This window comes from Panthera tigris, chromosome B3 (genome assembly GCF_018350195.1).
Source record: "Panthera tigris isolate Pti1 chromosome B3, P.tigris_Pti1_mat1.1, whole genome shotgun sequence".
NCBI classification, from domain to species: Eukaryota; Metazoa; Chordata; class Mammalia; order Carnivora; family Felidae; genus Panthera; species Panthera tigris.
The window spans coordinates 115,320,159-115,344,623 of record NC_056665.1 but is presented as its reverse complement, the minus strand read 5'-3'; the positions used below and the strand labels follow the sequence as shown (position 1 = coordinate 115,344,623).

At 40.0% G+C, this 24,465-nt stretch overlaps 1 protein-coding gene and 1 pseudogene across 1 annotated transcript in view; one reads left to right on the top strand and one right to left on the bottom strand.

Moving 5' to 3' along the window:
* LOC102949960 (synaptojanin 2 binding protein) overlaps positions 1-7,909 on the top strand; it is a 34,206-nt gene extending 26,297 nt beyond the window's left edge. Inside the window, exons 3-4 of the mRNA XM_015543370.2 lie at positions 5,102-5,197; positions 7,181-7,909. Coding sequence (XP_015398856.1) covers positions 5,102-5,197; positions 7,181-7,321 — 237 coding nt within the window. The 3' untranslated portion in view covers positions 7,322-7,909. The remainder of the gene's footprint in view (positions 1-5,101; positions 5,198-7,180) is intronic.
* Positions 7,910-16,774: 8,865 nt separating this feature from the next.
* Positions 16,775-24,423, bottom strand: LOC122239648 (annotated as a pseudogene).
* Between the last annotated feature and the right edge of the window lie 42 nt (positions 24,424-24,465).

Here is a 24,465-nt window from a genome sequence, read left to right as displayed (position 1 = left end):
GAAACCACGAGACCATGACCTGAGCCAAAATCAAGAGTCAGACGCTTAACTAACTGAGCCACCCAGGGGCCCCCGTGGGTTTTGTTTTGGTTTTTTAAGTAATTAGAGTTAAGTGTCCTTTTATATTAGAATACCTTTAGGCTTAACTAGGAGAGTTGAAAGGCATAATTGGTATAATTGGCCTGTGTCCTGTCTAGCACCTTCTTTTGCCTGATATTACCAATGTCTTTCTTCCCCATTGGCAGAAGGAGGCTCAGGTGAGGACCAAGGTTACACACTGAGTCACTGGCAGATAAAGCTGCTGTCAGAGTCCAGGCCTTTCAGCATTGTATAATACTGATAATAGGTCAGTCGGGCTCTTGCAGGGTGCAGTCTATGAGCAAACCTCAGGAGATCACGTAACATTTATTCTAATCAAGTGTTGTTCAAAGTACTCTTTAGATATAACAGGAGTTATAATGATGAGTTTTGCAACACAGCCTTTCCAGGTTATTTACAGTACAATGTAAAGTGATGTAATATAGGACAGAGTTCGCTTTGAGCTTTAAGATCACTAAATAGTATGGAGATACAGAAAAGTAAATCACTCACATCTACTAGAATTCTTTAGAAAGGTCTTGTCAATGAAGTGGCACTTGACTAAATTTTAGCTTCTTAAATTTTAATGCTGCTTCAATATATGCACATGAATAAAAATATATAAACAACTTATATTTTATACAACTAAAATTTTTTAAATGTATAACATTTGAAACAAATGAAACTGTAAAACCAGTAAAAATTCAATGAACAACACCAATATGATGGATAGTGATATTTCCTGAAATAAAATCCTTATTTACAATGTAAATTTCTATGGTTTTGTGTTGTTGTTTTTTTATTTTTGAGAGAGCAGGAGTGGGGGAGGGGCAGAGAAAGAGAGAGAGGGAGACACAGAATCCAAAGCAGGCTCCATACTCTGAGCTGTCAGCACAGAGCCCAATGCGGTGCTTGAACCCACGAACCTGCGAGATCATGACCTGAGCCAAAGTGGGCTGCTTAACCAACTGAGCCATCCAGGCAACCGTATGGTTTTGCATTTTAAAGTGAAGGTTTTGCGGCCAGGCTATTTGAGTCCTGGCTTTGCTGCTTCCGTTCTTTATGCCTGTGGACAAGCTGCATAGCCTTTCAAGTTTTTCATCTATAACATGGGGGGGTTCCTAACTCATGGGATCATCGCGAAGACTAAATAGGTTAGTACATGTAAAATGAAGAGACCTCTCCAGACATGATGATAAATATGCAGTGATTCCTAGCAATTAGTGTTGGCTGTGATTGCAAAGATGACTTTGACCTCAGTACTCCTGCCATCGCATGTCATATAGTGACTCAGTTCTCCCACTTGCATTCATGTCACTATGAAACTTGGCTCTCATACTGAGCTCTGGTATCTTTGGCATTTGTTGACATGACTGCTTCATTATTTGTCTCTAAGAGAAAACACTTATTTCCTTACAATGAAAAATACAGTTATCACATGGGGTAGAGTAGTTACAGGAGCCTTCTCAGTATAATCAGCAGTCTCACACCTATTCTCTCCCCCAGGAATTAACTGGAAAGTTGAGTTGTTGAGAATTCATTGTGATGGTTCTAGGACTCCTGAAGTTCTTTCCCTGTGGCATGGCTACCAAAAAAAAAAAAAACAAACAAAAAAAACCCACCTAATCAGAAGGTGGCTTTGTAGCATGAAATCAAAGTCCATCAACTAGAAAACTATATTCACTTCTACACTATAGATAGCAGGACTGATCTTGTTAGATACATAGAATTTTTAAAAAGGGAAGTGTATTCAGATGGTGGAAATAGCTAGGGCACAGGTATGAAGGTAAGAATATATGTTTTATGTCCTAGGGACAGTGAGTTATGTGACTTAGAGCACAGTTATGAAAAGGAATAACATGAGATTAAACTGGGAATGTGGGTTGGAGCCATTTCCTGGAGGACTTTGCATACCAGAATGAAAAATCAGGCATTCTCCCTGCCTCCAGTTTTGTTTTTGTTTTTAAGCAGTAAAGTGGTATACATAGGATTGTACTTTAGGAGGATTGATCTGGAGACATAGTGTTTGAATAGGTTAGAGTGGGGGAGGGCCTAGAGGAAAGTGAATCAGAGAGAAGGTGATCATGATAGTTCATCTGAAAGCATCCACAGCCTAAAGAGAGAGGCAATTCAAAGAAAATCGTGTATGAGGAATTATACTATGTTAGGCTATAGGATTTGACAGTCTGTTGTATGTGAAGATTGACAAAGAATGGAGTTTAAAAATATTATCAGAGTTTTAGTCTGAAGGAATGGTAGTAGCAAAAAGAGGGAAGTTGGGATAGTCTGGTTTTGTGGGAAGTAAAAAAGGAGGCGTTGGATATATTGATTGGGATCTAACAGAATATTTGGGTTCAGGCACCCAACAAGAAACTGGCAAATCCAGAAGTAGAAATAAGGATAAACATTTGGGAGTTGTGTTGCAGATTACAGGTGAAATTGTGAAAGGTCATCATGGCAGAGAAGTTCAGAAGACAGGACTACTGACATGGAGGAATATTTACTTGCCTTAAAGAGGAAGGAAGGGAAGAGGCATCAGGAAAGGAATCATTCAAGAACTAGGAGAGCTACATATGCATAAGCTGAGATTGGAGAGAACTGCAAAAGGGAGGAGGTCTGAAGACAGGAAGGGCTGTAGGATTTGGTAATGGGAAGTCACTGCTGAGCTGCAGGACAGCATATGCTTTCCTCCCACCTTATATTACGAGAGTACCAGGGAATAAAGAGCGAATGGCTGCTGAAGAAGTGGAGGATAGTGCTTTCAAACAAAGTTTGCAATGAAAGGAAGAGGAGAAAAGATGGGAAGAGGGTGATAGTTCAAGAAATATTTATATTGTTTTCTGTGTAAATGAGGATAATTTTAGTTGAGAAGGAGCCAAGAGCAATAATAAAGGAATCAAGAGGAGCAAGGGACCACTTAAGTTCTATAAGAAGGCTAGAAGGGATATGACCAAGAGCACTAGGGAGTAGCTTAGCCTTGGTAAAGGAAACATCTAATTCAGAAAGAAGGGCAAAGCAGCAGTGGGAGGCTGTCATGAAACTTGGAACTAGGTGGAAAGAAAATGGAGAGAGTGTGGAAAGTTATCCATATTCTCAAGAAAGATAAGGCAAAGGAATCTGCAGAGAGAAGAGATGGGGTTGGAGTTGGGGTTTGATGGTAGGAATGGTCTGGAACAGCTGCCACTGGGAATTCATTAGGGATTTCACCAGGTTAGTAGAGAGGTCATAAGGATATAGCAAGTGTCAGCCAGCATGGATCTGTGCTGGAAAGTGTGTGTGTGTATTTTTCCCCAGGAACATTAAACTCAGGACAAGGAAAGTAAATGCAGTGTGTTGTACAGGTCTGAAAAGATGGCAGAAGATCATAGGGGCTAGGGATTCAAATAGTTTACCAAGTGCTTTGTTGAAATAACAGCAAGAACTCCTAGATGGGTAAGGATGCAAGTAAAGCCTAAAAAGGTTAAAAGATTTTGATGAGGATAATGAGCACATGGAGTAGAGGAATATGAAGTGTGAAAGGAGTATAAATTGTGGTCCGGGAGTTTGAGATATTGGAGCTGAAGCATGCCCATTGCTGAAGTCAAAGGCATATGCCAGTTGGTGACTAAAGTGGAATAGAGCAGGAAACTGTTAATATGGAAAGGTAGACAGTCTGTAACACCAAAGTGTTGTTAGTTAGATTAATTCACCAAGGGCATTGGCAGGGGATTATATGGAGAACCTCTTGGAGAAGGAAGATAGTAACGAGATGAGAGGCTTGAATAAGTCAGTGGCTTGAGCTTCAGCTGACAATAGTTAGAGAATAGTTGGTTAAGTGTCCAACTCTTGATTTCAGCTCAGGTCATGATCTCATGGTTAATGGGATCAAGGCTCACATCAGGCTCCTTGCTGACAGCACGGAGCCTGCTTGGGATTCTCTCTCTCCCTCTCTCTCTCTCTGCCCCTCCCCTACTAGTGCTATCTCTCTGTCTCTCTCTCTCTCAAAATAAATGAACAAAAAAAGAATAGTCAAGGTGGAAGAATAATAGCACAGAAGGAACAGTAAATTGCAAGGGCACTTTAACCTTCCAGTATTTAAAAACACTAGCCCTAGCTCCTATACCTACTATGACTTAGGGTAGAGTTTCTTCATTGTGAAGACAAGATAAAAATGGTATCTACCTCATAGGATTATTGTGAAAAGTACATTACGTAGTATATGTGAAGCATACAGCACAGAACCTACCAAGTAAATACATTAAGTGTTCTTGGTGCTGTTGCTGTTGCGGACACCAACATGTACCAAAGATGTGTAAATCTTGCATAGAGTGGGCTATGCTGTGTCACTGAGTACAGCATAGGATAGATGTCACTTGTGGACACTGTCACTCCTGACGCTAAAAGGTATTACTACCACCGGTCACCTCTCACCTTTAAATGGTAGGACTGACCTACACTGAAACATTTTTTAGGACTTTATATCATCAAAGAAATAGTGTAAAATTATTAAATTGGAGAAGGATGGGAGTATTCATGGAATCAAGGGAAATTGTTCACAATTGAACAAGACCAATAAAATGGGCTAGTAGGTTTGTTTCGTAGAGTTACATTTGTAGAGTTTCATCAAGTTATATTTCTGGAGTTGATGCTGGCAATGCCAAGGATTAGGAATATAAAGGATAGAGGATAACTCGGAAGACCATGTCGGCTGTAGGGAAGCAGGCTGATGCTCATGGAAGACACACAAATACTGTAACAGAAACCCAACTGTCAAAATGAGACAGGCAGTAAGAGCTAAGGTGAAGGAGAGACTTTTTTTTTTAACCTTGGTGCTCTTCAAATGGCCCATGGAACCTCAGTTCTAGGAAAACACAGCTTTAAAAATGACAAAAGTTACTCTGAGTTCTACGTAACATTCCCATTCTCCTAGCCCTTGGAATTTGCTCTGTAGTTTTTTAAATGTCCAGTCACATGAATGTAAATCTTTGACTTAAGAGAATTCACATTCTCCCCCTCTTACTACTTTTCTTGCTGTTTTTGACAGGTAAATGGCCAAGACCTAAAGAACTTGCTGCACCAGGATGCTGTAGACCTCTTTCGTAACGCAGGCTATGCTGTGTCCCTAAGAGTACAGCACAGGGTAGGTGTTATTTGCAGCCAGCAAGCTGGCACCAGGTTTTGTGGGAATAAAGCCTCTTCGGTAGTGCGTTTGGCTTTTTTTCCCCCTCCCATTCTCACTTTTTTAAAGAGCTTGTCTGGCACAGGCAGGGGTCTTCAGGGACTTCTGCTTATCATGAAAGGAAATTCAAATAGTACGCTTGCAGCCTAGGTCCTGGCTTCAAGGTGACGTGCCTTAAATATAAAGCGTGACAACAAAATTTAAATAAATGGGGAAAAATACAACCAGCATCAGTTTTATTTTTAGTAGGGAGGGAAGCCTGTGTCTGCCCTTGAACATACTTATTAAGGAAACTCAAAGTGTAAACGAAAGATGGTGGATTTTCTGATACCCACTATGTGCTTTTCCCTATCACCACCATGAACCCCATTTCTTACCATCTTGATGACACTGTTGACCAAAGCTATAATGCTCAAAGGGGAACTCCAGGAAAAAGGAAATGGATTTCAGAGTTTCATCAAAGCAGCACCTATCCCTGCATCCACTTCTTAGTTCCTAGTGTTTTATAATTTGGATGATGGGTGGAGAAGCCAGGTAGACCTAATTCTTTCCATAGCACCAAGGACTTCAGAGTGCGTTTACAGCATAGGTTCAGTGTGCCTTTAAAGTTACTCCCTCTTAAATTAATGCTGTCCTGCCTCACTCAGCTCTTGAGTGAGGCTTCAGAGCCTGAAGAAGGGCCTAACAGGAGATAGTTCAAAATTGGAAGGGGCTAGGCATGAAAGACACTTGAGAAAACAGCCATGGTTGCAAGCAGAATCTGCATGTGATGGATTCGAAAACAGATCCGTAAGCGACAGTATTGGTAATCAGCTGTTTCTGCCTTGGCTCTTCTGTTTCTAAAGCATGGAAGGCTTTGCGCAATAGATAAAGGCAAGTAACGAACACAGGTATACACTTCAGGTATGATTAGTGCTTTTTGAAGGCATGTGGGAAATGATTTTCAAAGTTCACATTTTAGGAAACATCCATAAATAACTCCTGATAAAATTTCTGGTCAGAGAATTGGCCTAGTCCTAAAAACCATATCTTACTATTGGCATGCCTTCTCAGGAAATCTCAACAGGAAATGAGTGAAAGATGTAGAGGTAGGTGGGAGAGAGGATAGAAAAGGTAGTTTGTGCGGTGTTGCCTTTCAGATGGAATGGTCAGACTTTTCACTGGTTGCAATGAGGAGGTCGATACCATTGAACTGAAACAAGATGGTACTATGACTCATAATTGCACGTTAGCTATTAAAAGTTAATATTAAGAAAGGCCACCAGCCTCAAAAGGGAATGCCTAGGCAGTGGAAGGTTATTACCACTTGGATATGATTTTTTCTTTTTCCTTATTTCCCTCCGAGTCTTTTACTTCTGTTTCATATAAATTTCATCTTTACTGTGCCCAGTGCTAGAAAGTAGAGATGAAGGACATGACCCCGAATTAGGAGGGAGTGGGTGCCTTTTGGGAATTGCAAAGTATTTCCCAAAATGGCACCGTACCTGTGTTAACATTGCTCAGATCTGCTCTTACTGTTTTCTGATGACTGGAAATCTTTCTAAGTAAACATTTCTAGGAAGGTCGACACTCCCTGCCCCCGCCCAATAATTTCTAGCTTCCCCACAGGATCAATAGGCTTCAGCTCATGTCTTCATTGTCCTAATATGATAGACATAGAGCTTGGTGGAGGCAGTACAGAAACAGAAAGAGGTTACCTGCTTACCTTCGGATCCTTTTAGGTCAGTAGCACAGCAAGGTTAAACACCTCCCCATCAGACTTATTTCCAGAGAATTGATGATGCTGATGTATCAATCTGGAACAAATAGAGAGGGCTCCCGCTGGATAGTTCTTGGAGGTTACAGCTTTGGGTGGTCTGGACCCAGGTCATGTGTCAGCCTGGACATTTCAGTTGGGGTAAACACACATTGGTCACTAGAGTAATGTTTTTCTTCTCCTTCCAGTTACAGGTGCAGAATGGGCCTATAGGACATCGAAGTGAAGGGGAGCCGAGTGGTATCCCCATAGCTCTGGTGCTGGTGCCGGTGTTTGCCCTCACCATGGTAGCAGCATGGGCCTTCATGAGATACCGGCAACGACTTTGAAAACCTTGCTGTCTTCCAGTGCTCCCAATAGAAGATACATTTCTCTCTCCCTCTCACCCTCCTCCCCTGCCATTCTCCCATATCCTTCCCTCTCTGCGTAGCCATCACTTCATTTTAAGAGACTGCTACCTAGCCAGGACCTCGCCACCCAAATCTCCAAGTCCTTATATTCTAATGGGAGAGTGAAGGCATTGTTTGAAGACGACTTGGCTTGGAACAAATGGGGAGTTAATCTGTTTTGCTAGGACCACCAATAGAAGTTCAGCTACAACCCAAAGAGGGAAAGGTCCAGTCTTTCCATCAGCACGGGTGACACCTGTTCCTTAGCTGGCATGCCTCAAAGGCCAGCTGTGTGCTGCAAGAGAAGAGAGGATTTTTCTCCTTAATGATCTTCCTTGGGAAGTTTTTGTGGCCTTTATTTAATTTCTAACTACATACTTGGGTGCCTATATCAAACACAGGATGGTGAGGAGAGCATTTTTGCTTTTTCAAAAAAGCAAATGCACACACACACACACACACACACACATCCATATATGACAGTATAATAGTGATGCCTCGTGGAGAATTAAAGAAGTGGAAAGCGGCTCTGTGGTTTCAGGTTTCTGTTATAAGGGATGTTCTGAATGGAAGAATGCGATACGTAGCAGAAGTTGAGGGACTGAGCCTTACAAAGATGCCCAAAAAGAAAAAGAGAAGACCAAACCAACTAATCAAAAATCTTAGAACAATATTTCTTCTTACAATAGCTGTGGTGGAGTGGAGGTAAAATGCCATAATCCAGCTTCACGTAAGTCAGTGTGTTCCCCAACCTTTGAAATGCAAAGATAAATCTGACTGGTCTCTGGGCTGCCCTAGGGACCTTTTTGGTACCTCACAGTCCTGTTAAAGGATCAGCTGGCATGATTGTGGTCAGGGCTATGGTCATGGGGCCAAACCAAACCAGTGAGAAAACTCTAAAAGGCAAAAGGACGGTGCCTCCAAGGTGGCACCTGAACCCTCTCAGGCCATCTAACAGACTTTTGGTCTCTAGAAATAGGCAAATTCTGAGTGATGGAGCCGCTCTCTGTCAGGACAGGCATGAAGCAGCTCTGCTTACAACTCAGTTGAGAGAGTTCGGATCACAGGTAGTTTTGAGAGGATCTAAACACCGGCTGTGGCTTTGAATGAACAAACCATTTTGCAGGGAAGGGGAAGAAAAGAGTTTTATCTTAGTGGATAGGGAAGTTTGGTGGATGTTTCATGGGGAGACCTTGAGAGAAGGAGATGGATGAATGGATGCTCAGGAATACCAAAGACATTAATGAGATAGGAACCAGTCCATTCATGTGCTACTGAATGTTGGTTTTAAGGCCCTAAGGAGAGCTGAACCAAGACAGATTTTCTAGCTTAAAAAGAAATCATTTCCGCCCTCCAGATATACTGGCTATCAGCTACAGGCCTTACATGATCCCGCAGCAATAGTGTGAACACCTGCCCTGAGGCAACCAGCCATGTCCGACTTTTAGCGTGGATAATCTAGTCAATATTTTACACTTGTTGGTTGGACACCAGCTTTGGTTTTTTGTTTTTTTTTTTAATTTTTTTTTTTAACGTTTATTTATTTTTGAGACAGAGAGAGACAGAGCATGAATGGGGGGAGGGTCAGAGAGAGAGGGAGACACAGAATCTGAAACAGGCTCCAGGCTCTGAGCAGTCAGCACAGAGCCCGACACGGGGCTCGAACTCACATACCGCGAGATCGTGACCTGAGCCGAAGTTGGATGCTTAACCGACTGAGCCACCCAGGCGCCCCAACACCAGCTTTGTTAAGACACTTGTACAAAGAATGTCAAATTTATACTGCAGACAGCAAAAGGGAACAGTTCCTGAGACTCAAAACACTTGGGAAAGTTCCCTGGAGAAAGGGGACAAATTGAGGACCCTTGAGGAGCTCACAGTCTAATTAAGGCAATTCATAAATAGATGAGAAGTTAAAAGTATATCATCAGGTTAAGTAACAGTTGAAAACAATAAATGGAAAAAGAAACTCAGAACATGATGTAGCAACAGAAATGTGCAGGCAGCCATCACATTTTTTTTTTCAGGAATTCCAAAAAAGAAAGCTGTCACATAATGACATGAGGCCAGAGTGTAAAGGGAAGTCTTTTAAAAATAAAAACCTTAGTAAGACCTTTCCTCTGGGCCAACCATTGCTCTAAGGAGAAACTTGCTTTAAACAATCGCAGTAGGACTTAGGCTCTTAGACCTGAACTGTTCAGTACCTTTGAGACTCACTTAGACGACTGTACCTGTAGGGCCCACAGAGAGCACGGACAGGATTCCAGTTCTCACCTCAACCAGTCCCGCTGTGGAGGCACCACGCTGGGTGCCCGCCCTGTGTTTGGAGGCTGGTGCAGAAGCTTCCGCAAAGGGCCTGCTTACCTCCCGGGACTCATCTCAGGGTTTGGACATCAACTCTTGAGAGGACCTTGAGACATTCAAAATAAATAGGACACTTATCCCCTTGTTGGTAGAAGTTTTGCTTTGTCTAATAATAGGGGTTCTTATGCACTTTAATAATTTAGTTTTTTTCTGGAATTAAACAGCATTAAAAGATCCATGATTCAAGTTTTAGGCAAGTATGCCATTCAACTTTTCTGATTCTCTAGAAAACTGTTATTCTGGATGAAGTATTGAAGTCCATTGTAGGTCATTTAAAAAATTCATGATCTATATAGATCTTTCACTTTATAGATTGTGTCTAATATTCCTGCTACCTAAATTACTATGTACAAGTTTTAAAAATTGAATGAAAGTATTTTAAGACAATATACTTAAAACACTTCTGTATTTATCATCTTATATGAATAATTTTAATAAGACATCATTTGCTTCCATTGTCTCTGTTTTCTTTTCCTGCCAAGTTTTAATCTGTGCTTTTGATTTAACTTAATTATTCACACCATCTAGCCATGTACAATAGAAAAGGAAATTAATACTTGTTACCATATTTTCTGCTAGATAGTGTACTAAATCCTGATTGGTACACTGTATGTTTATGACTCACAACTCTGAGATCTAAGTATTGTTTAAAAAGACACCAAAGGGAAGATAATAAATTACTTTTCTAAGATTACATAGGTGGTAGTGGTAGAATCAGGATTTAACTCAGGACATTGGATGCCACTGTCAGTGATATTTGTTATTCGCAGTGGTTATCAAAGTGTCAAAACATCAGCATCACTGGGGACCTTGTTAGAAAAGTAAATTCTTGGGCTTCATCCCAGACCTGCTGAATCAGAAACAGTACAGCACTGAGTAATCTGTGTTGTAACAATCCCTCCAGGTGACTGGTTGACAGTGAACTTTGAGAATCGCTGCTCTATGCCAATAGTTGTCCTCTTTTTCTTAGGCTAGAATCATCTGGAGAGCTTTTAAAATTCTGGTTCCCGGATGCACCTAGACCAACTCAATAGAATCTCTGGGGGTGGGACTCAGGCAGCAGTAAAATAAAGTTCATCAGGTCATTCCAGTATGCAGCGTCAGTAAACAATGCTCTGTGGCGTTTAAATTCTTAAATAACTTGAATAGTCAAATCACATGCAGGCATTGCTCCAGTCTAAAATGAGAATTTCACTTGGGCCTTTTTTTTTGTTTTAATGTTTTTATTTATTTTTGAGACAGAGACAGAGCATGAGCAGGTGAGGGGCAGAGAGAGAGGGAGACACAGAATCTGAAGCAGGCTCCAGGCCCCGAGCTGTCAGCACAGAGCCCGACGCGGGGCTCAAACTCACGGACTGTGAGATCATGACCTGAGCTGAAGTCGGACGTTTAACCGACTGAGCCACCCAGGCGCCCCTCACTTGGGCCTTTTAGGGCCGAACTGTGAGCTTCTGCCCAAGTATGGATGTGGAATGAGAAGTGGAGCATTCTGTGGCTTCTGATTTGCTAAGGATTGGCCAGCAAAATGTTATTAGTGATTCAGTGTGTGCAGCTAGTAAATAAATTAGAGCCCAATCATAGAACATTAGAGCCAAAAGGGAACCAGAAAGATTCTAGGATTAATCTATCTTAGAGATGAGAAAATCCAAGCTCAGAGAGAGAAACTGACTGAGATCTGAGATCTAAGTCAGATCAAAGACTTAGTCTATTGTAGAAGTGCCCTTTCCATCTCATATTTGTGACTTGAATGTATCCACTACATGAACATAGACAATGTCCTTTCTATCTCCGTCCACTTGTATCTTCTGTCTTTGGGCCTTGAACAGAGACGGGAAGAGCTGACAGCTGAAGGGTATTGCAGGCCATTGGGCAAAACTGGGAGATCCCACAGAATCATCTGTGAAAGCTCTAATATCAAATTCAATCACACAAGCTCTTCTGAAACAAATTCCAGTAGTTTTAAACTAGAGAAGTGTGTGTGTGTGTTTTGATGTTGGACATTGTTTTTATTGTGTAAATAGCAATTTAAACGGAATATGTAAAGAAACGGAACATAACCATTAGGCTGTCAAGTATGGAGGGGGAGTGGTATTCATGTAATCTCACGTGGAGCCAATAAAGATTTTACTCTAGTCAATTTTAGTCAGAATTTATCTTTGGACGGATGAGAGTTGTTTCTTTCAACAGGTGAGCGTCTAGTATGCACTAGGTGGTGGATACAAAGATAAATAAGATACAGTCACTCTAAGCTGAAATGGCTCATTATCTGATCGTGGGGGAGTATTTGTTGGGGATCTTGATGTTAAAGTATTTTGCTAACATCATCTAGAAGTAGGTGATTAAGTTACGAAGCTCTCAACCTCTTACCTATAATGGCTTTAGACTTGGTTACTGTCCTGGAATAGGCCCCTTTTGCTGTTCCTCTTTTGTCTGCAGATCTTGAGACCAGCATTCACATCCAAAAGGACAACTGTGATCAGAAGGAGGACAGTATTTGAAGGAATTCTGTTCTGATCGGAACCAGGTTCTTAACTGCCATAGACTCTTGCCTGATGTTGACGTTTATATATACACACACATACTACAAAGCACTTGGTCTGCTTACCTGATGCACTTGGGACCATATCAGCCTATATTATAAAGAAAGTATTGCTGTGTCTAAAGAAGTTATACAAACATTAGGTCTTGTTCCTAAACGTTTTCCATACTGTTCATGTTCTTTTTTCAGGGGGAGAGGGCTGAAGTGTGTTTTCAAATGCAAGACAATCATTAACAGAGTCATTTACAAAAGAACTTTGTATTTACTGTAATCATTAAATTTATTAACCAATCACAGGCAAATGGGATGACCCTTCTTACTAGTTTATAGATTTCTGAATTGAATTCCAATTTAATTCTGTATTTGCAATGCTGATTTGAATACGAGTTTCTTATTCCTGAATATATGTGCATTTTACCCACAGGCTAAAATGTTAGTTCCTATAAGATTATTTTCCTTATGAACCTTATTTTGCTTCCTTTCTACTTTGATCTTATGATGCCTGGATCTGAACAGCTGTCGGTTTCTCAGATCAAATAGATGCCCTGTTGCAACTTGGAATGGAAGACACATGGACATGAAACCCTAGTCCCTAGGGAATATCACCAGAGATTAAATGTGTAAAGGAAGCCATTAAAATAGCGGATAATCTCTCCTAAGCTTTGCTACTGATACCAGGTATAGCAAATGAAGTAAAAGTAGATCTAACCGCCTAGCCCTATTGGCATTCAACAAAAACTTGTTGCATTTGTCAGTGAACCTTTACAATATTTTTTCCACATTATTCTGGAGGCTATTGAATAAATACGTCCTTATTTTTCTAACAGCATAGCATCTCTGACAGAACAATGGAAAGAGGAAAGGAAGAAATCTAAATGAACAGTTTGGGGCTTAGCTTTGATACAGGAGATAAGGATAAGGGCACATACAGTTACCAACATTTACTATCTTATTTGTACCCTCTCTACTCCCCCAAAGCCTGACAAGATACGTGGAAGGCAGAAATAGGTTTGTGCCACAGAATGAGAATGGACTTGTCAAAACTGAATATTGACCTTTGGTCCAAGTTACTTTGCATGTAGCTGACCTTGGTATAAAGAGAAAAGGCAGTTTATCTTGGTCATCATTGCTCTGTCACATGGCTTAAACAAAGTTCAGACCTGAAGTCCAAGGACTAGTCTATCGTTGTGTGTACAGAATGGCTTTTCTACCTTGAGGAGCTAAGAAGATATGTCAGTTGTCAATTACATAATAAACCACTGCAAAACCTAGTGGGTTACCACAATAGTTTAGTAATATTCTGTGGGTTTCAGAGTGTTTTTTCTGCTAACACCTGGGTCACATGCAGCTTCATCCATCTGATGGTCGAACAGAAGTAGGTAGTCCAGAATGGCCTTGTTTTGGCGTTTAGTGCTGGCTATTGGCTAGGGTGCCTTGATTCTTCACATGGCCTCTCATCTTCCAGTAGCTAGATTGAGCTCTTCACAGTATGGGGGATAGGGGTCAAGATTTGAAGCCAGACCAGAACTTTTTCTGTGCTCCTTATACTCCATCACATTGCTCTTGCCTTGTGTGTTTAAGAGGAAAACAATATATAATAAGTAATATATAAGAATGAGTAATAATGAAGAATGTAGAAGAATGAATAACTTTTTCATGGAAAATTTGTTTGCTAGAAGCCTATTTGGGTGCAGATAGAAGATAGGGAATCAGAAAGGGTTGGTAGTTTTCCTGTTTTAGATATTGGGTATTAATAGAATAATTGAGGTATAGTAAGGCCAGAAGATCAGGAGACCGCTGACATTGAAAAGATAGTTCGTTACGCACAGTTCCCAAGAGAAGGGGACACACCATGCCATGGGGACCATACAGGGAAGTACTAGCATTGGGCATAAGGCAGAGGGAAAGGGAGGAAGTATGGACAAGAACCTTCACGATGGTTGCATGGGAAGGAACAGGCAAGACCAGATATATAGGGTTAGGATTGGCTAGTTTGAACAACTGCAGTGGCCTGTGTGGCAGAGGAGCTCTCCTAGTTTTCTGGTACCTGGCCTTGGGGTGTTTAGGGCATGTGTATAAATGACCCTGAGTGTGAGAGCTCCACAAAGGAGCGTAGGCTCCGGGTTGGTTGGTTTGTATTTGAAAAGTAGGCTCATGAGAGAGTCAGCTGCTTACTCTCTGTAAAAACCGGCTAACCCTGGGAGGAGCAGTCCCTTCTGGGTCAGCAAGGCCCCAGATGTCAAAACATCAAAATACAGAAAATAAAATACATAGTGAATACACTACCATTACTACTATAGTGGGCTCTCTGTCCCTCTAATTTCTACCTTTACTCCCAAACATACAGACGTGACTGAGATATCCAAAGGTAATCTGAACTATCTAGAAAATAACCAAGAAGGACGGAAGCAGCAACAAGATTTTTTTTTAAACCCAAACAACTAAATATCACCAAATCCATGTGCAAAAAGTCTTCAGTTTTATTTTATATAATTTTCTAACAAGTTCGGTTAGCTGGTTTCCTAATCCATAATAAATTACTAGTTAAAATTATGGCTAGTTCCACTGCCTGCGGGGTCTGGCAATATATACCCCCCAGGGCCCCAAGTAGTTAATGGGGAGTGATTCTCTCATATCACAACTTTAATCCACCCTCAACCACAGTGCGATGGTGTTTCAAACTTTGTATCTGAGGTCAATGGTTAATTAGAAACCACTTTATGGAAAAGGAAGTTTTAAGTTCGCTTTTCTGGGCAACTATTATCTAAGGCAAAGGAAAATGGTCCATCTCCAGCCATGTCAAATGACCCTGGGTACCCTATAGTCCTTGTGCCCATTTATTTCAGTGGCACGTCGCTTTACACATTTTACTCCATCTCGTACTGACCATTCCCAGCCTGTCACACTGTTCCTTGAATTGTAGTCTAAACCACCATCCAATTTTGCTTGGACCACTGCATTAGCTTTCTAACTGCCCTCTTCGTTAGCCACTGTGTCTCCCTCCAATTTGCTTGTCTTAGACCAAAGATTCTGGTAAAAACAAATCTCAAACATGTCTCTCCTCTGCTTAAAAACCCCTAGAAGTTTCCCATTGCACTTAGGATTCCATCCAAAATACTCGAAGGCCACTGCACAATTTAGTTCCCACCTGCTTCTTCAGACCCTTTTCACCCCACACTCCACCCTTTCTCTCTGATCCCTCCCCTCCCCAACTTTTTGGTTACTCAGAAATGTCAGACTCTTCCCCTCAGGGTTTTCTTATAAACTTTAAAGTTTGTGTGTTTTCTCCTCCACTTCTTTTCTAGTGAGATTGTTAACTCTGTGTCATTTCCTCTGTGTCAATTCTCAGCCTCTGTTTTCAAGCTTGTCTGGTCCTGGGGGCACCAGCTACATCCTGCACAGCTCCTCTCCATCCGGCACCTACTTACTCCCTGTAACCCAATCTGCCTGGCCACAGAAGCCTCCACAAATTAGCCCTTTAACATCAGCTTCCCCATCCCTCGGCCCACCCTAATGCCAACTTCTTCTGCATTTACGTTTTGTTTTCAAATTTGGTTCTTTTTCTCCTCAGTGCTCTAGTCTCCAATCCTTCCCCTTGTCCTTCTAATATTTTCTCTGGGTATCAATTCTGGGTTTGCACAGAAAATGGTATTTTTTGTTTGTTTGTTTGTTTGACGGACACCAATATATAGAGACAGTAAAAAAGCTTTCCTCCCATGGAGGACACAAAGGACTGGCCGTAAGAACTCAGATGCTTTCAGAAACTTTTACACAACTGTCAGAGGAAGTTGATATAAGCCCTATGATCATACATTCAGAAGGAAAAGGCCCTTGAATTCACGAAATGGCAAATTCCTTTAAAGTACCAGTAAAACTACCTATACAACAGTCCCCAAGAAGAACTGACTAGAGGAGGAATACAATGTTTCAGGACGCTGGGGATACAGGAAACAAGTGTATTTTAATCTGGCTCTGGCTGCAGGTGGGGGCGGGGGGGGTGGGGTGGTGGAGTACAAGTATAGGGAAATTTAACAGCATTACTACAGGGCTCATTTAAAGCTGGTCTTGGCTAGAACAAAGTGAATGACAGACTGCTGACGTGGGGAAAGTATTAAAAGCTTTTCTCTATCTCAGTATTACTTTAGGGGGTCAGGAAATTTATTTCAGACTTTAAATAAATCTGGCTTTTCTGTGGATGTGCTAAGTAGAGGTTCTTTTAGATAATGAGTATAAGACCATAAAGTATCTTTCAAGGGAGATGTTATCCTCTCTCCTAGTCTCCTATTTCCTACCTTGTCCTTTTTCCTACTATCCTTTTTTTAAAAAGAATTATTCCTTTTATTACAAAATTTAATAATTTAATGGTTTCTGTACTTTTCCTTATAAGAATAAAAATGACAGCTGATGTTCAAAATTGGAAACAAGATAATCAGACAAAAAAATCACATTTATTTCAATAGTTCAAAGTGCAAATACAGCAAGTCGGTTCACAATGTTTCAAGATATAGTTTTAGGTATAATGAATACTTAACCTACAAAAATGAAAGGGTAAACAGCAGAAATAAAGCTCAATTTAAAAAAAAAAATTCAAGTAACCCGAAAACCTTCAGACTAAACTATTCCACTTACAACAATTCAGAAAGGCCTTCGTTTATGGAAACCAGTAGTACTTTGCAATCCAAAAGGACTTCTCAAAGAGAATTCCCTCAAACTGGTCAGCTGAGGACAAGAGTGGAGGTTCTTGGTGCTGGCTCTTCCTGGTTCAGCAGCCTCACTCACACTGTCATTTGATGTGATTCAACCCGTGATACTTTGATGTTTAGGCAAATTCTAAAAGATGCTTAAAGTTCAATATGAGACTAACACCCTGCTAAGAGTTTTTGAAATGACCACTATATATTTAAAAGATTTTAAAGACCAATTTCAACTTCAGGAATATGGTGTTATTGGGGGAAAGACATAGATGAATACTTCTTCCATTACTTCAAACCTTTCTGTAAGGTTAGCAACGTGGCCTTTGAAACTTCCTCATGAAAATCGTACTTCGATATCTATTTACTTATTTCTACACACACAGAACTTTTATGTAGAGTAGAAAAAGTTCCCACTAGGAAGATAGTTCAAGGTTGTTAATGTCTTTTGTATCGTTGTTCATTTCTGCTTGTTCATTTCTGCTCCCCAGAAGCAATGTTAGCTACTCACTTCAATTCAGGAAAAGTACCTTCAGGAAGGTTTAGAAGAGATATTTACTCAGTCTTTTTTTGCAACCTTCTTCACCTTTTCATTGTAGGCAATAAACTGAGAGTCTCTTGCAAAAATTCTATCCCACCATGTAAATGCTGAAGTGTAATTTCCAATGAAGTTCATGTGGTGGAAATCATGATGTTGAGAACCAGCAATGAAAGGGATCAGATTTAAAGGGTTGAGAGGAATGTCACCACTGCTATGGACATCAGTAGTGTCTATCGAACAAATGGTCACCCATGCCCAAAGAAGAATGACATGATCACCCAGAAGCATGATTCCAATGGAAAATCCAGTTCCGAAAATCAGTTTCCAACGGATATGCATAGTCAGCTTCCATCCCAAATGGCACCTGAAATTCATGATGAATTTTATGAATATATTTTATGTATTCTTTTGTGATGTAAGAGCCTATGCAGAAAATGGTGCCAGGCGTCCTCAATCACCGCACAGCCTACGCATCTTCCCAACAGCATATACCGTCTTGGCATTCTTTCCCAATCATAAGGAATATTAAAATACTCTGCAAAATAATAAGTTCCACAAATCAAAGGAAGCTGGATACAAAACTGATTAAAGAGAAGTACTTTAAAACATTTCTATTGGCTTTCTCATGTTTCTGATTTATTTTTCTGAATTTTGTACTTTTCCACATAAGGTATAAATTGAAACAAAAATCCAGGTAAACAGAACAAGAAATAAAGGGCCTCATGAACTATCAAGGTTCCCATGTTGCAATCTGGAACTATGTGTAATTATTCACTATATAGTTCCAAGCATTTTTAAATGGTTCTTGTAGAGGGTTCTCAGGTAAAAGTGAATCTATCTACTCCACAGCCAAGGATGCTGAACTAAAGATGCTGATACTTCCATTTGTTGCCGTTTTTCAAATCTCTGCAGAAAGCCTGAGAATTCTGGATGACAGTAGGGGACCTGTAGGCCGCTGTCACCCAGACCCCAGCTATCCTTTTTAAAAAGAACTTGTGCTGTGATGGATGTTGAGAAGTAAGTAAAATATATTTTATTTCCACTGTTGTTAAACCCCGCCCAATCTACTCACACTGCTGTTTGCTAGAAAGACCAGTTTTTCACTGGACTTTTGAAAGATAGTTATGGCTGGACTCAATTAAGATGAATGTTTTTTCCTATATCACAGCCAAGGGTCTAGTCCTTCTTAATGGTAAATTTCCAATCTCCTCAGTAACTGGGATGTTTGACTTTTATGTTTTATCACAAAGCCATCAATTTCTCTTGCTGCTCAATGTATGGTAATAGAACTTGAAATTCTCCTGCAATCTTTTTTACTTTCTTATAGATCTCTGTTTTTGTTTTCTGTCTCATTCCTAACAGATTTAAATATTTTTTCTTTAATCTTTGAATTGATTCTTTCTAATAACCAGCTTTTGGATTTATATTAATCCATTTTTCTGGTTTTGTTTGTTTTCCATTTCTTTTATTTTAGCTTTTATTTTCACTAATTTCTATACTTTTTTTTTTTTTGGTTCTTCTTCATTACAAGTCAAAAGTTTATTTTCTGTCATCTGTCATATGATGTTTTTTCCTTTTTATTAATTGCCATGTGAATTATAATTGTTATTTTGATATCCTTCATGATTTAGGGATTATTCAAAATAGTGTTACTAATAGTCTCATTAATAGTGTTGTAGGAGATCTTAAAAATTCTTATTACAAGGAAAAAAATTTTGTAACTATGTGAGGTGATAGATCTTAACTAAATTTACTTTGGTGATCATTTCACAATATGTACCTTAATCAAATCATTATGGTATATGCATTAATCTTATACAATGTTCTATCTCCGTTCTATATCAGTAAAGCTGGGAAAATTTAAATTTGAAAAACAGTGTTACTTGACTGCAGTGGTTACTTTAGGAAGTAGGTTCACTTTTGAGTGTCAAGTTTTAGTTTTATTGGATGCATACTATGTTTTGATTTACAGGAAACTTTATATGTACAATGATTTTTAACTGTTGTGTTTTTAAAAATTTTTTTTAATTAAATTTTTTTTAATTAAAAAAATTTTTTTAAAAATGTTTATTTATTTCTGAGGCAGAGAGAGATAGAGAGCATGAGTGGGGGAGGGTCAGAGAGGGAAGGAGACACAGAATCAGAAGCAGGCTCCAGGCTCTCAGCTGTCAGCACAGAGCCTGACGCGGGGCTCGAACTCACAAACCATGAGATCATGACCCGACCCGAAGTGGGTTGCTCAACTGACTGAGCCACCCAGGCGCCCCTAAATTTTTTTTTTAATGTTTATTTATTTCTGAGACAGAGAGAGACAGAGCATGAAAGGGGGAGGGTCAGAGAGAGGGAGACACAGAATCTGAAGCAGGCTCCAGGCTCTGAGCTGTCAGCACAGAGCCCGACGCGGGGCTCAAACTACAGACCTGAGCTGAAGTCAGATGTTTAACCGACTGAGCCACCCAGGCGCCCCACGTTTTTTTTTAAACCAGTGGTGGACAAAGATGTTACTCAAACACTTAAAACACACAAATAGGCCATTTTTAAATGGTCTCCTTTTCAAAAAATTTATCTTGAGATAAAAGTACACTTTACTTGCTCTTTATTCAAACATTTGTCTTTACAATTCTCAATAGACGTTTTTCTACAAAGCTTTTTTGAACATAAATTTCAATAGATAAAATCCCATTTCACCGTTGACTTATATCACAAAAGCACACAATCGTCTACCCAGAAAGGAAGCCTTAGTTAGTTTAATAGACAATATTTAGAAAGCTTTCAGATAGGCTTTAGTCCCATGGCAATTGGAAGGTTAGAGTTTTCCTGATTTGCTCTCCATGATGAAATTTGCTGTAATCTAGCTAATACTGCACTTTGAGACAATGTAATTAACTTTGGATTTTGTTAATATTTTGGTTTCATTAATCTGTACAGAAGAGATTTCCAACACTTTTTTTTTTTTTTTTTTTTTTTTTTTTTTGGTACAGGAGACTTACCTTGGATTTTCTCCAGATTTGTGTTTGGTTTAGAAATCACTACTTGGGGAGTCTTCGCAGAGCAGATTTGTGTTTGGTTTAGAAATCACTACTTGGGGAGTCTTCGCTATAAAGCATGGTACGGGAAGTTCTTGTCACCTTTGCTGCGGCTATTTTGTTTGTTTTCCCAAAAGTCATGGACTGTGGTTTAGGGCTACAAAGGAAGTCAGGGAAGACAGAAGTGTATTAGACATGGTCACATTCATCCCATAGTTCATATTCTGTAAAAAGTAATAAGACAAAAACAGGAATAATTCTAAAACTATAATGTTAATGATCACTATCACAAGAGAGATGTGCATTAAGGGAGAAACAATTTCTTTCCTAGCTGAATAATGTCAAAGGCTTCCTTTTAACTGATTTCACATTTGACTGGATTGGAAGCTGAGTAGCCAACTATCAGCCACTGTGGTTATAGCCAGAGAAATTAGATGGACTGGAGGGAAGGACAAAAAAAGAAAGAAAGAAAAGAAAGAAAGAAAGAAAGAAAGAAAGAAAGAAAGAAAGAAAGAAAAAAAAGGAAAAGAAATCTTTGTGACATGTTGACTTTGAAGTGTTAGAAAACCATTTATGCTGCTGGAAATGTGCCAGAAGTCATCCACAGTGTGATAAAATTTGAAGCCAATGTGATAATTGACTTTACCTAGGGAAAGAGGATAGAGCGTGGGAACAAGGACAGAGCAGTGTTTCTCACAGAGTAGTCCCCAGACCAGCAGAAGGATCACACGAATGAAAGCTTGTTAGAGAAGCCAGTTTTCAAGTCCCGTCCCAGACCCACTGAATCAGACATTTGGGATGTAGCCCAGCAATCTGTGTTTTGAAAAGCTCTCGCAAGGATTCTGTGCACACTAGACTTGGAGAGTCACTGAGATACAGAAGAAAACTGGAATAGGCTGACGACTCCAGCTACGATTTCTAAGGCTGAAGTTTTTATTTATAAGGCTCGAAGTTGGCGAGGATCCGCGAGAGCCAAACATCCACAGAAGCCACAAGCGGAGGAAATTTCAAGAATCAGATGGTCAGTATTGTCAAATGCTACAGATGTTTAGTTCTAGTCGGGGCATTTGTGCTACTTCACACAGTTTTGACCTTGTACAAGCCTCTTCACTTTTCTGAGCCTCAAAGCGCTCATCTGTAAAATGGATCTGGAATCGTGCTCTTCCAAACTTTGTAAGGTTTTTGAGTGAATCAACTTAGATATTAGGTGTCAATTAGGAAAGCAAACAAAGATGCATGAAGTAACTAATCTTTTGGTACCCATAGCCATTAAGTTTGGCCACAGTTCTAAAACTTAACCTTAGTGCTAAAGCTCTCAAGATTGGTCATTTTGATACGAATGCTCCTATATACTGGCACGAGTTAAGTGATGGTAGAGCAAATACTGGAGGAAAACATAACTTGCCTACATATCAAAAACATATGAGTCCTAAAAGACTAGCATGGGTGGTGGAGATGCCTTGTTTCCTGGATGTGCATTTTCATATCCTCCCCCTTGGAAGTATGACAGTTGGGATGGCTGAATCAACACTGTGACTGTTGATGAACACTGAAAGCACAGATGGGATTTGAGTCGTGTTTCTGAGAAGGCAACAGAGCCCATACTGATGAAGAATTTTGTGGGTTTTGTAAGAAATATAAAAAGGGTGACAAATATCACTTATTTGGATTTAACAGAGAAACTGAGGTATACCGTAGTAATGTTTAAGGTGAGCACTAAACACAGACAATGGAGTTTACCACCTATTTAATATTATTTGTTAGGCATTTAAATTTCCCATCGCTCCAAATTTTGCTCCCTGACAATCTTCCAGCATACTTGTAATTTTTACTATTTAGTTGCTCCTTCAGAGCCATCTCATAGATGCTTACTTAAATAACGGAACAAATGAGAGACTGAAGACCTATATTTACCTAAATTGAATATATGCTTTATCTAAAAAGGGTAGCAGATTATTAGCTACAGTATTACCTAGAATATATGTGTACGACTTAATCCATTATTAACTACTAGCTTAATGCAGTAAGCATTTACTGGTGTTTGATCCAGTAGGGAGAGGTTTTATATAGTGAGAAGGTAGGAAAAGGCCTGGACTTTAGAGGAGTGCCCTTCACATCTAGGATATGAGGGAAAGTGGGAGAAATAATACGGAACTAACCTGGATGCTCTATGAGTTCTGAAATATTGAAAGGAAGTGAATGAGGAAAGAAGGAAAGCTATATGCAAAATTTGCATCCTTCACAATACATCCTGTAAGAAATCTCATGACCCTATCTGGTTCCTTCTCTGCAGAGAGATGAATTAAATGAACAAATATACAACAAACAGCAAAAGTCAAACAATTCAAAATAAAGTACAACAAAATCACATTGAAGGAGACCCTATTCATAAAACATAGCAACATTGTTTATAAGGCCATTCCTTCAATCCTAAATTCTCCTGCACTCTATAACTGTTCCAGACTCTTTCCCATGAATCTACATAGTTTTTCCCCAGCACTCCCCACCTGGGAAGTTTGACTTAACCTCTCAGGCTAAATGCTCCCCAGTTTGCAAGAAGTCTCTTCCTTGGACAGATTGGGGTGATAGAAGATTGGAGAAATAGGGGTGAGGAATTTTCAGTCTCCCTTTAATAAAGCTTGTCCTGATCACTTCAAACTCTCTTGGATCAGTTCATGTGATGCTTCTTTAGGGAAAAGGGGGTGGAGAGGTTTGACTAATTTCCTCAGCCTCAGAACCAAAAAGTAAATCCCGAGGTTCAAATTCAAACTCTGAAGTATCCTTCCTTCTCTCCTGTTTTCATTTTGCTTTTATGCTATTCGGAGCAACAATGACTTCATACACTAAGGCTGGTAATACAGTGTGATAGTGCTGTGTGATATGTATTAGTCAAAGGCTACTCCAGCTCTGAGGAGGGAAGAATTTATATCGCTTGTGGAGTAAGGGAGGCTTACTGGTGTCCCTGAAACTGCATTTTGAAGATGTGGAAGTTCATGCAATACTCATGGAATAATATCTCTTCCAAGATGGAGTATGGCGTGAGTGAAGAAGAGCGGTAGAAAATGCAGGCCAAAGTCATACTATATTACAAAGGGCCCGAAGTTCCTTGCTAAGAAAATTGGAGTCACTACTGTAGGCAAAGAACAAAGCCAACCAAGAGAATCTCATTGTTTATGCTTTTTGAATAACTTTTCAGCAGTGTGGAAGACAGACTTGAGAACCACCATTCCGGTTCTGTTTGTTTTATCATATTTGACCCCATGGGCCTATTATTAGAGCAGCTGAAAGGCAGAGCTGGTGTTTCTCTTCTGAAGACCACTCAGGGGTGACTTCAGTAGGTGGAAAGATAACAAAGGATTCAACTACGAACGTTTCGGTGGCACTAGAGGCAGGGGCAGATGGAAAGATTTCAGGGCTAGCCTGGGAAATATTACCCCGTGTCACCTGTATTTTATACTATTATGGCATCTCAAATAGTACTCGGTAGGTGAGGCTTTTTCTCTGACTCACCTGGCAAATGGCACGTGGGAGCTGTTTCCTGAGCAACGGTCGTACTTAAGGCACGTTCATTTGTTTGCCCATTAAACTGCCAGCTTCTTTCTTTAAGACAGGGATTGTTATTTTTTTCATCGCTGTTGTCTTCGAACCTTCGAATGACCTGCAAAAATGTGTGCCGGAGGGTTGCGGAGTGATTGGAAAATGGACATTCATAAACGGCTGAAGATTACAGGCTATCTGGCAGTAAAAGTACTAGCATTAAATGTCCAGTGATAGCAAGGTACTACACTGATTGCCACTCAACCCACCCTTTCGTGGCGGTTTATTTCTAAAAATCTCTATCAAGCCGGTAAACTCCCCATCCTACAAAGAGCCAGAGTACAAGAAACTGTAGTACTAGCTTCAATTTTTTTTTTTTTTTCTTT